At 45.4% G+C, this 13,100-nt stretch overlaps 1 protein-coding gene across 1 annotated transcript in view; it reads left to right on the forward strand.

Annotated features, from left to right (window-relative positions):
• The first annotated feature begins 7,690 nt into the window (after positions 1-7,690).
• The window catches only part of PLXDC2 (plexin domain containing 2), a 401,022-nt gene continuing 395,612 nt past the window's right edge, over positions 7,691-13,100 (forward strand). The window contains exons 1-2 of the mRNA XM_060095440.1: positions 7,691-7,761; positions 8,372-9,142. Of these exons, the coding sequence (XP_059951423.1) occupies positions 9,031-9,142 (112 nt within the window). The 5' untranslated portion in view covers positions 7,691-7,761; positions 8,372-9,030. The remainder of the gene's footprint in view (positions 7,762-8,371; positions 9,143-13,100) is intronic.

Below are 13,100 nucleotides of genomic sequence, written 5' to 3' on the forward strand. Positions count from 1 at the left end.
CAGTAAGCACCTGAAAAGATGTTCAATATCAATAGTCAGTAGGGAAATATAAATCAAAACCACAATGTGATACCACTTCACACCAACCAGGATAGCTATATATTTTTTTAAATGGCAAATAACAAATGTCAGTGAATATGAGAAGAAATTGGGCCCCTCATACATTGCCGAGAATGCAAAAAAGGTGTAGCCATTATGGAAGACAGTTTGTCATTTCCTCACAGAGTAGAATAGTCACTGTATCATCCATGTATCCACATATATTGTGCAAGTTGTACATGATGTTCATAGCATCATTATTCATAATAGCCCCAATGTGGGAACTCAAATGTCCATCATCTGCTGAATATATAAAATGTAGTATATCCATTCAATGGAATATTATTTGGCAATAAAAAGGAATACAGTACTGATACATGCTACAGCATGGGTGAACCTTGAAAACATGGTAAATGAAAGAAGTCAGACCCAAAGTCACATGTCGTGTGATTCTTTTCATGTGAGGGATCCAGAATAGGCAAATCCATAGAGACAGAAAGTAGATTAGTGGTTGCCAGAGTCTGTGGGGGAGGGGAATGGGGAGTAACTGCTCATGGGTGTGAGGTTTTTTGGGGTGATGAAAATGGTTCTGGAATTAGATGGTCCTATGAGTATACTAAAATGCACTGAATTGTACACTTTAAATGAGTGAGTCTAGAGCCATGTCCATTATATATCAATAAAAAATTCAAATGGTGAAGATGAAAAAGAGGAAATCTAGAGAAAAAGAAAACAAGATGAATGCAAGGTGAGGAAAGGAGATGCAGCAGAAGCCATCAGGGTTGAATACTAGTCATGTGGTGGCATGTGGCGCAGAGCACGTCAGCGGTTAACACAAGGCCCAGGATCTGTGCTATAGGAATAACAGCCTCCACTAGGGGCTCCGCAGAAGCACAACTTCCGGGAAACGTATTTCCTGTGGTTCAGACCTTTTTTTTTTTTTTTTTGCGGTACGCGGGCCTCTCACTGTTGTGGCCTCTCCCGTTGCGGAGCACAGGCTCCGGACGCGCAGGCTCAGCGGCCATGGCTCACGGGCCCAGCCGCTCCGCGGCATGTGGGATCCTCCCGGACCGGGGCACGAACCCATGTCCCCTGCATCGGCAGGTGGCCTCTCAACCACTGCACCACCAAGGGAAGCCCTGGTTCAGACATTTTTTAATCAGTTTAGAAAAATCTCGGTTGACAGTGTCCAAACAAGCAGCATTTTCAGGACTTTTCTGAGTGTACCGTATTGGGTATCGTGCAGCATATTCCTTAAAACATTTCATTTATTAATTCACTAAGTGCTTGCTGAGTACTTGCCTATTTTCCTTTTTAGCAAAATGCAGGAGTTGAATTTATCTTTGAGTATAATTGAGGAATAAGATCTATGTTTGTAGTATACATTGTTGCTACATGAAAAGAAATGTCAGGTAATGCCCTTACCCTTTTTAGGTGTTGCTAGGCTGCATCCTGCAGGCCTGTATACCCTGTAGTTGCCCAGCCTCGAGACTGAAGAAAAAGCCTGAAACTGGCAACAGAGAACGATACTGGATAGGGGATCTTGCACATCTGAAACAAAGGGTCCTGGAGCAGTACCTCACCGTGTACAGCAGACGGGACAGGGCAGCCATCTTCACTACTCAGGGAAGGAGGAGGCTGCCATTTATAGGGGGAATTGACATCAGGTTTGTTCGTCAGTTACCAGGGAAACCAGCAGCCTGGGCATGTCCTTTACAGCCCCTCAGGTTAATGAACATCACAAGGGCAGATGTTTCCGTTTAATAAACTAGCAGGTGGAGCCGTTCTGGCCTAAGGATTAGAACAATCACTAGCTGGGGGAGAGGGCAAGCAAGTTCGTATAAGTAGAGTGTAGGTGAAGTAGGGACTGGTCGACGAGGGGATGGAGAAAAAGCAAGAGAACAGCCATCTTGAGTGGCTTGAGCATACACTCCACCCTACATTCCCCACACCACCTTTACCATCTTGGTCCACCCCCTTCCACAGTATACCTGGGTCAGGTGTGTAGACGTGTACTGCAACCAAATGCCACAGAGACAACACAGACAGAGTCTAAGCCGTGGGCAAACTTTGAAGCCAGTCACTTATTGGCTCAATTTTTCATGGACATCCACAGGAGGACGACAACGGCATGTTGCCATAGACCCTGAAATCAAATTCATTTGGCAGGGAGGCCCTCGTTGTTACCTAGCCCACGAACAGATTCCCTCCACTTAGATGAGAGATGAAATGTAAGGTATTTAACAGGCACAATACAGGGATCATGACCATTAAGCAAAATACAAGCAGTAACAGCATTCTGAGATAATACCATACCTACCTGTGGTTTTTATCGTGGCCTGCAGTACCACACCACCCGTCCACACTCAGTCGGCACAGTTGATGTCTAATACTGGAGAGGCGGAGTAACAGACCACAGGTTAAATTAATGGTGCTTTTCTCCATTATGGAGCCCGGATTAATTACCTTAGTCTTAGGCGGGGCCGGGTAGAAGACAGGTGAGATCTATAAGTCCCTAATTCTATTCCCCGCACAGAGCGGCAAACCTAAACTATTGAGGACTTACTTGCCAGTCCTAGGGCCATTTTATAATGTGTTTCTCGTGTGGGGGGATAGATTCTGTGGCAAGGGCAAAAGTGAGTCATTGTCCTGACCTATCATCAGCAGCAGTCGTTTGGTGGTCAACAGTTGAACTCGGATGGTGTTGACGAGTTGTCTCTGGATTAACATAGCGTAGGCACTGGGATGATTGCCCCTGGAACGTTCGGTTATAGATTTCGCATCTCAATTGTTGTTTAAGTAGTCCTTTCATCCTTTCAGTTAGCCCAGCAGCTGTGGAGTTGTAGGGCAGGTGGAAATGGCAGCATATGTCATTTTTAGAGGCCCATTCCTGAACGTTTTGGTGGGTAACGTGGGTTCCTTGGTCACTATCAATGTCGATGGGAGTCCTGTATGTCACACACAGCTCTTCTAGACCCTGAATAGTGGGGTTTTGCATTGCTCGATGACTTACGTAGGCCTTTTATAATGTCTTCCACCTGTTGTAATGCATTGTAGACTGCATATAGCTGTTGTTCCCTCACACTGTATCATTGCTCTGACTGTTGCCATAGCTATGCCCAAAAAAGGGTAGTCTTATCATTTTGCCATTGTCACAGGCCCCAGCCAAACCTGGGTAACTGGCCATGTCTAATTCACAAGTCTGTTCCTGAGTTATTATCCCTAAAGCCTGTGTCTGTAGGGGCAGTGGGTCAGGGGTATGCCTGTATTTTGTAGATAATCCAGGTCCTTGTGTTCTGTCTGTATTCACCAGCCATCCCTGTGTAGTCAAGATGAACCATGAGCACGGGGCTGCTACTCTTAAACTTGAAAGAGACTCTGAGGTTAACAGGCTATTATCAACATAAATGGAAGAGAAAGATATCTCTCATGGTAGACAGCTGCCATGGGGCACGCCCACACTAGTGGACGGCCACCTCGGGATTACCTCTCACAACTTTGGGGCCCCACATGCTAGTGGACAGCCACTCCAGGATTAACTCCACAAGTGTCCATTCCCTGTTCTTTTTTTTTTTGCGGTATGCAGGCCTCTCACCGCCGTGGCCTCTCCCGCTGCAGAGCACAGCCTCCGGATGCGCAGGCTCAAAGGCCATGGCTCACGGGCCCAGCCACTCTGTGGCACGTGGGATCCTCCCAGACCGGGGCACAAACCCGTGTCCCCTGCATCGGCAGGCGGACTCTCAACCACTGCACCACCAGGGAAGCCCCATTCCCTGTTCTTATTTCCTAACGTCTCAGTGCTCATGGGAGTTTCCCTGGTGTCCTGACTTGCTCACCCACTGTTGTGCTGGACTCTGCAGGCCTGCAAGCCTTGTATTGTAGTTACACAGCCTGGACACTGAAGAAAGAGCCTTGAGACAGTGACAGAGATCAGTAATATTGGATAGGGGATCTTACCTGTCTGAAATAGAGGGTCCTGGTGCAACGCCCCCACACGCACAGCAGATAAGCCACAGCAGCCATCTTTACTGCCTGGGGAAGAAGGAGGCTACAATTTATGGGGGAATTGATGTCAGGTTGGCTCATCAGTTACCAGGGAAACCAGCTGGGGCACGCCCCTTACAGCCCCTCAGGTTAACAACCATCATGAGGGCAGATGTTTCTCTTTAATAAACTAGCAGGTGGAGCCAAAGGATTAGAACAATCACTAGCTGCAGCAGGGGGCAAGCACTGTTCACGTGAGTAGGTGAAGCAGAGACTGGTTGAGAGGGGATGTACAAAGAGCAAGAGAAGAGCCATATTGAGCGGCCTGATCATACAGGAGCGTACAATTCCATTTTAAGAATTTGTTTTTACTATTTTGAGCTGCACATTTTTTGTACTTTGCTATTTACTGGTCAAAAAAACTTTAGCTTATTAAGATTCAGAAAGAAGACAGTATAAACATGTATGCCATTTTAATGCAATATGTTATTTCATTATGAAAGAGGCAAATATAATTATGTTTTAATTTTATCTAAATAGTAAATGTACTATTGATATGAGGATAAAAGGCATTAAGTATTCTTGCATGCTAAATGTCCCTGTAAACAGAGTGATATTAGCTATTATGTAATTTTTTAAAAAGCTTATTTCATTCAAAACACTCTATTCATAAAATTTTTACTTAAGATTATAAAAAAGCAAAAAGCTGAAATATCCATCAATAGTATAATGAAATCTTGGTTGATTCTGAAAGCAGAAGTCAGCCAAGATGAAGGAATGAGTCTTGTAATTGAGTACCAGAGGTAAAAAAAAAATTAGCCCTATTAAATGAGGAGGAAGAGGAAATGCCTTAGACCTAGAGGAAAAGGTCATAATATTAGATTAGGACTGAATAAAAGCAGTCCACTACTAGCAATTTCCCTTTACTTGACAGCAATTATAGAAAGTTTTAACAAATTCTATTAAAATGGACAAAAACTATTTCCTAAAATAATAATAGATTACAGTAAATACTAAGTACTCCACAGCCTGTATTACGCCTCAGTTTTTTCAAAATGAGCATGATGGTTTCCTGAGTATCCTGTTAGCCAAGTTTCAATTTGGGAGAGATGATAGAGTTGGAGGTGGGATGAGATGGGTAATTGTAATTACCTTTATGCAGATAGTATTGCACTTGGAATGTGTAGAAATGGCTTTGAAGGTTGGTGTAGATAAGGGGTTGCGAACAGGTTTGAAATCTGTGCAGACTTTAGCTCAGATGCTAACGTCAGCCCAAAGTTCTCTGTCGGTGAGAATGATTCTGATATACAATCTTAAGATCTTAAAGGAGGGTGTTCAGTGAATTCCAGACCTTTGTCATGGACAAGGAACTCAGGTGCTGCTCCTTTGTGATTCCTGATTCATTTGTTCCTTGAGAGGTTAGCTAAAATTAAGCCAGTGAGTAAAAAACAAACAAAACTCCCCCAGCAATTCAGTTCTTACAACTATAGTGAATAGAAACAAAGCTCACTCATTATAACTCTTCTCTTTAGTCAGAAGGAAGATGAAACTTTTTCCACAGAGACATCTTAATTTCTCTCCATGAAAGTGAAATAGATTATTCTGTGGTGAAACATATATGGCAAACTTAGATCATTTAGGCCACAAAGTATACTATTTTTAATTAGCCAGGATTTTATATGAGTAATGAACTTTCCATTTCACTCTGAACGTACCATCGTATATATATTTTAGTTGTTACTTGCTATAATGTAAGGGAAAAATAATTTTTTTTACAAATACTTATTGGTTGACATTTAAGGCAATGTTCCGAAGCCTAACTTTATTTTGATGTTGTTCTTTCTTACTTAGTTCTGAGCACTAAATCATCATGCATGATTGATTTTTGCTTACCTGCATCTTCTCCCATACTAAAGTATTTTCTATGTGGACAGCTCTTCAGAATAAGATTAAGATATGAGTAAAATGAAACAGGACCAGTGAGATGGACAAAATACATAAAAGCCTCTTCAGACTTACTCTGAATTACCACTTGACTCCCTTTCAGTTTTTGGCATCAAATTTCCACTTAAGGTATAAAGCTTCAATCAGGAGGGCAAAGCATTGCTGACAAGAAACAAGAAAATCAATACTGCTAATTTGCACATATAATAATAAAGGAAAAAAGAAAGAAAATGATACCAGGGAGAGGCAGGGACTTGTTTCTTCTCAGAGAAACAGGAAACACCCGTTTTTCTACTGTGAAAGGGGAGGGAAATATTCCAGACTAAAGAAGAGATGCTTTCTTGAAATGGCTCCTCCTGGGTCCCCATAATTTTGCATGTAAATGGGAAATGGAGCTGTACTGAACGTTTTAGGAAGTTTTCTGCAAGGATTCGTGAAGTAAGTGAGGTCAGTAGGGATACAGACAAAAAAAATCGACGTTAATTAAATGACAATAAGATTTTGATAGGAAGATTCATTTTTCCAACTTACTGTTATAAATAGATAAGTATCTCAGGTACTCAACTTTGGATGTAATGTTACATAGAACTTAACTCTTGGTTGAGCATAAGTAAAAGAACCAGGTTTTCTAAGTAAGGTGAGGAGGGAGAAATCAACTGGTTGGGAAAAAGCTCAGGAGAGAGGAAGTAGCATTAAAAAGTGTGTATCCATGACGAGTTTATATATTCCAAAATAAATAGCAAATTGAGTATTGGATTGAGGAAAACATGCTACACTTCCTGTTTCTCTTCTGCTCACCAGCTAAGGAACCATGAGAAAGGCATTCTTTCGGCATCAAATTGGCAAGAGTAGTTTGATTATCTGGATCCACTTCCAGTGGGTATTGAGACAAAATTAAGGTGGTATTGATGGCATCCATAAATTTTTTAGAGCATGGAAAAGACTGGACAAGAATAGACTAACAGGACCTTTTGCTCTTAGAACACTGTAGCAGATTCTCCATTTGATTTAGGACACCCTCTCTCTTCCTTTCCCTCTCTTCTCTTTAATTTAAGAAGCATAAAGTCATGTACTTTGTGCCAGGCACTGTTCTCCATTCTTTAATTTTTCAGTGTTAACTCACTTAATCGAATACAACAACCTTATAAGGGCATAACTACAATTCTCCCCTGATGGATGGGGAACTGAGGCACTAATAAGAATATTGCTCGAAGCCATATAGCTCTTTAGTGGGGGAGGTGGAATTCTAGCCCAGTCTGGTTCTAGAAGCTGTACTTTTTAACCAATATGCTGTTTTCCTTCCTTTCCTTGTATTTACCCCTTTAAAATAACGTTAACTCTGAGAAATAAGGTGTAAACTTACTGAAAGGACTGGAAAGGGTTAACGCTGAAGCACTTCCGCGAGCTGCAAAAATAAAAACAAACCAGCCAGCGAAAGCCTGTTAAAGCCCCCGTAGGAAATTCAGTGGGCCTCCTGTTTCCTTAAACTCTCGCTTTCGCTCCCGCTGACACTTTACAAAGCCGCAGCGGCGGGTCCAAGCTGCCGCGCGCCACCTTCCTCCACCCGCCCGGCGGGCCGGGGGTCCGAAGGGGCTTCGCAGGGTCAGTAAGCGAATACGGACTCAGGTTTGCTTTCTTCACACCCCAGCCGCCGCCGCACACGCCCTCCCGGGAATGGCGAACTGTAATTAACCCTGTAGCGCCCAGGAAGACCCCACCGGCGGCGAGCGCCCGCAGGGTCGGCCGCTGGGCCGCGATTCCCCGCAGGCGGGCGCGAAGACGGCCCAGGGCCAGGTGGGTGCGGGCACCGCTGGCCCGACCGCCAGGGGTGCGAGCTGGGTGCGGGCATGGCGCCCGGGCAGCGCAAAGGTGCCGTCCGGCGCTCCCCTCCTAGCTTGGCTTTCTCGCCTCCTCTCCCGGCGCGCCAGGCCGCCGGCTGCCGGGGGGCACGCCGGGCTAGAGTTGCCCTCTCACTCCCCCTTGCCTTGCTCCCCCGGTTTAATCTCTCGGCGACTCCTCTGCCAGCCCCGAGGAAAGTGCAGCCATTGGACAGGTCGGTGCTAGCTGCCGGTTTCGGGGAGGAAGGTGGGAGACGCCTGGAGGAGCAAGGGGGAGGGAAGCGGGGGGGTGGGGGAGGATGCAGCGGCAGATCTGGCAAATTGCGAGCTGCCTTCCCTCCCCAAAGTGTGGAGCTGGAGTGCGGGGGAGCGCGGCGGCGGCGGCGCCTCCTCCGCCACCAAACTCCGGGGCTCGGCGGGGCTTGGGGCCACCTCCTCCTTAGCCAGGAGGAACCCTCTCCCGATAGGTTTCAGCCTGACTTTTCCCTCCCCATTTCTTTCTTCTTCCTCTCTCTCTCTCTCTCTCTTTTTTTCTCCAATACATTTTTCCTGCCTTCGGACCTCAGACTGCTGCAGCCCGAGCCTTCCCGGGGCTCAGCTCTGGGGCTGCTCATCCCTCCGGCTGCGAGCAAGGACGCGCGCCCAGCGTCGGGGCGAAGAAAAGAAGAAAAACTTGTCGGAGGGGTTTCGCCATCCCACAGTAACCCCCTTCCCGCAAACCCAAACCTTCCGCGGGGGCCACCCTAGGACTGGGGAAAGTTCCTTCCGAGCCGACAGCCCTCTTGGATTTGGACAGGCACCCGCGCTGGCTGAGGAATTAGATCTGTTTTGAACCCAGTGGAGCGCATCGCGGGGGCTCGGAAGTCACCGTCTGCGGGCACCGGGGTGGCGCTGCTTGTGCGGAAGGGAGAGTTTGCCAGCCCCAGCTCAAGTGGCCTTTCGTCTCCGCAATTGTTGTGTGTCTGGGGTGAGGGCTGCGAGTGTCGTGGCAAGTTGTGAAGAGAGACCTGGAGGTCCGGAGGGGACTGCGCTGCCCTCGCACTCCCTTCTTCCTCTTCCCGGCTCCCGGGTGTGAAGTCCCAGAGAAATTTACAAAGGCCTCTGCATCCCGCCGAGACCAGCCCTCAGCGTTCGGCCCCGTTGTCCCCATTCCCAGCGGGAGCCCCGTGGCACAGGGTGCCGGAGAAGTACTGGCGGGGAAGGGGAGGGAGGTCGCGGCAGCGGCATGGCGAGGTTCCCGAGGGCCGACCTGGCTGCTGCAGGAGTTGTGTTACTTTGCCACTTTTTAATGGACCGGTTTCAGTTCGCTGAAGGGAAGCCTGGAAACCAAGTCAATGGTAAGATGCACTTTCGCTTCTTGCTTTTGTGCCCAGCTGAAGACCTCTCTGGCACCCCGTTGTCAGCCCACTCCCTCCCCACCTATGCCCTTGGCAAAGTTATTGCAATTGCATTTCGACTAAACTTGGGCTTCTCAAATGGGCAGAAGAATGTTGGCTGGATGCGTAGGGTGGTAGGGCACGGGGGTTATCTTAAGGATTTACCGCTTGCTTCACCTGAGCGGCTGGCAGGGAGTGGTACTGACTCCCCAGACGCGCCCAGAGAGGGCTCTGGCGTTAGAGCAAACCTTCCGCGGATACCTCGCCCCGGAGCTGGCAGCCTGGGCTGTGTCCTCCCCGGCCCCTCCTCCTTCCCTGCTGCTGGGGTAAACTAAGGGAGTGCGCCAAGGGGGCGGTAGGTGGTGGACGTGGTGGCAGCCGGGGATTGCAGAGCTCCCCTCTGCTGGAGAAAATTCCCTGGGGCCGCACCTTTCTCCCCACCAGGCGATCCCCACCTCAGCTCCCTCTTGCTGTCCGGGGCTGAGCGGGCACTGGAAGTGGGGCGGGGTGGGTGCGGCGGGACGCAGAGGAAGGAAGGAGGTGGCAGAGGTGGGGCGGGCGCCCCTCTGGAGACCAACCACTGGCCCCATTGTCCTGCGCCGGCCGGCTTCGCAGACAGGCCTGAACGTGCAGGGCCTCCTCCGAGTGGCCTGATATTGCCCCCACGCGGGGCTCCGGCCCCGCACGTTCCCATGGGTGGCTGCTCCAGCCAGGTGCGCGTCCCTCCGGAGCCGCGCCCCGCGGGGCGAGCGCCGAGCCGGCTACGCCGCCCTGGGCGCGCTGGCTCCTCCTGGCGAGGCGCTGCTGAGCCGGAGGTCCAGCTGCCTTCCGGACCCTGCCCACTGTGAACTGGGTGCCTGCTCCCCATTTCTGCCCCCTGGGAAGAAATGGATAGACTTCGAGAGGAAGTGAATGAGCAAAAACACTTACAGGGAAAAGAAAAGGAAATAAAACCTTGCTGATGAGGCTAATCAAGGTTTTGTTTTGTTCTGTTTTAATCCTGAGGAGGGGAAACGGTAAGTGGTTCCTCAGGAAGTCTACTGGCGTCCGCAAATGTCAAACCTGCCAGTCGCAGATGGAAGGCTAGGGAGAGCACCTGGGGATTCCAGGTGAGGTGAATCTTGAAGGGAAGTCCTTGAATGAAATGTTACCGAGCTGAGACAGCCGAAACACTGTGTCTGCCCCTGATGTAAATTCTTATGGAGAAAGCACAAATTCTGACTGCTCCAATTTATGATTGGAGGGTGTGTGTGTGTGTGTGTAGGGACGGGGGGAGGGCAACAAGATGACAACACTTTTAAAGCTGTGAATAAAACGCAAGTTTCCTGGATGTTGATTTGTCTTTAGCACATATAATGTGTTCTGCATAGATGGACATAGGTTGTTCTTGACTAGGTATTATTTATATCAATAGATCGTATCTTCTGTGTATTTCTCTGATACATTTCATTGGTTAAAAAAATAAGACTTTTACTCATCTGGGAAGCTGCACATTTATTTTAAAAAGTGCAACAGTAGTTTTCATGGGCATCTTCATGAAATAAATGCTTAAAGAAAGCAATTTACTTCTTTCCAAAGGAGGTTAGAGAGGTGCGTGTGCCAAAAATGCATCCCAAGTTGTTTATTTGAAAACCTCTTCGGCACTGGAAGTAAATCATGCATTTACAGTAAAAAAAAATAAAAGGTCAGCAAATGTTTATTTTTTTCCTGAACTTTTTTTCATAAATAATATGTTACTGAGAAAAGAACAATACATACAATAAGTTTACTCTTCTGAGTTCTCAAATTGAGGATAAAATTTACACCACTCTAAAATTGAACAGATAGTTAAAAGCCTTTGCTTTGGAGAATATGAAATAAGTAAATGGTTCAACATAGAGCTGCAGGTATTATAAACTAGTATATCTGGTGGAAAACTACTCTAGAAGCCCACATCTTTACAGGATTGAGTAAAAAAGGAATAGTTTTATACTTCTTAGCAAATTTTTTGAGATTTATTACAAAACGAAGTAAAACTTCTTTCCTGGATATCAGTCTGCATTAATTTTATTAAATAATCTTGGAATTAAATGGTTAGCCTACTGTAATACCTAAAATACAGCAATGAAATGGAAGAAAAAATATAGTTTCCTTTGTAAAATAGTCTAGCTAAAAAGTTCAATACAGGAAAAAATTTAAAAGTCCGACCGTCTTGGAATTCGGCATGTAGCAATCAGGATTTTTTTACAGACATTTTGGCGGGGGGTGGGGGCAGGGGAGTCTGATTTCATAAAGGACATTTTTTATGCATTCCTTTAGAAATGCTGCAGTTGACTTTGTTGCCACCAGAGGGCAGAGAAACCACTAATTTCCTTCCCATTCTCTCCCAAACCTGAGATGAGTGATCCTCAATATTTTCTTTCCTATGTGCAGGATTTTTTGATATTTCAACTTAACATTCGTAAATGAGTGGCAATTTAAAACAATGAGAGTTTATTGTATTTCTCATTTTCGTTGAAATTAAATATTTATTCTTTTAATATTTATATAGTACTCCCTACATGTAGACCTACACCTTAAATACATTCGTGTGGTTTAGTAAGTACAGTGGAAAACCCCAAGTACTCTCTTTCGCATCACTGTTGGCAATTATTAACACGTTGTGGAATTTTCAAGAATATACTTTAAAATTATCTCTCTTGTGATTAAAAGTTCATTATATAGTGAATTTTCTTTTAGGATTGAATGTATTCTATGTATATCTGAAAAGTATTTGCCCACACTAAATAGTATACCTCAACCAATGTTTAGAGAAAAATAAGCTTAGAATAATGTTAAATTTTATAAATCTCAAATCATTTCCATATTGTTTTTTTTTTTCTTTTTTTTGCGGTATGCGGGCCTCTCACTGCTGTGGCCTCCCCCGCTGCGGAGCACAGGCTCCGGACGCGCAGGCTCCGGACGCGCAGGCTCAGCGGCCATGGCTCACGGGCCCAGCCGCTCCGCGGCACATGGGATCCTCCCAGACCGGGGCACGAACCCGTATCCCCTGCATCGGCAGGCGGACTCTCAACCACTTGCGCCACCAGGGAGGCCCTCCATATTGTTATACATTCATCTTTATATCCTGAACTGATTGAAAAACAGTTTAGTAACAATGTCAAAGGAGAAAGATGCAGTAATATCTTGTAAAATTCTAAAATTTAAATCAGGAAAAAAGGCCTAAAATATGTAGTTATATTTTGGCCTGATTATTGCTCTTAAATGTGATTTAATGCAACAAGGAAGTTCATTACCACTATAGAGAGAGCAATAATAGTTTAGGACCCCAAGGAATTTTCACTTTTTAAACTTTCTAATATTGCTGTGTTCTAGAAACAAGTAGTTTATTTTTAGCAGATTGTTTACATTTAGTTGTTTTTCTAGTTGGATATTTTCCTATTATTTTCTGCTTTCATTAGAGTTAAAAAACTTAGTTTGAAATATTACTAATTTGTGGAGTTTGCTATAAGAGTATCTCTGTTGAGACATACTGTCACTAGTATAAATTTTCTAACTATATGCAGACATACCTGGAGCAAAAGATTAAGACAGCGTTAATTCAAGCAAAGATCTCTATAAAATGGGCATGGGTCATATTATTGGAAAATCACAGGTTTTTTTAAAAATCAATGACTCTTGACTGCATACAGAAATTTTTTAAATATAAAATGTGAGAGTCTCTTTCCTTTAGAGGATAGATAGAAGTTGAAGCCTGAGGTTGGGTAAGTTTGGAATGAGACATAACTGATCTAGAACACTTAATTCAGAAATAAGGTTTGAAATTCATGGATGTTTGCAAAGAGATTTGGGATTATTACAGTTAGGACAATTTGTGCATTTCTTAAGTTTGATCTTTGGAAACAGGTTCTTATCAAGGAGAATGTGCCTGAGTAAAACT

The sequence above is a fragment of the Mesoplodon densirostris genome, chromosome 4 (genome assembly GCF_025265405.1).
Source record: "Mesoplodon densirostris isolate mMesDen1 chromosome 4, mMesDen1 primary haplotype, whole genome shotgun sequence".
In the NCBI taxonomy this organism is placed as follows: Eukaryota; Metazoa; Chordata; class Mammalia; order Artiodactyla; family Ziphiidae; genus Mesoplodon; species Mesoplodon densirostris.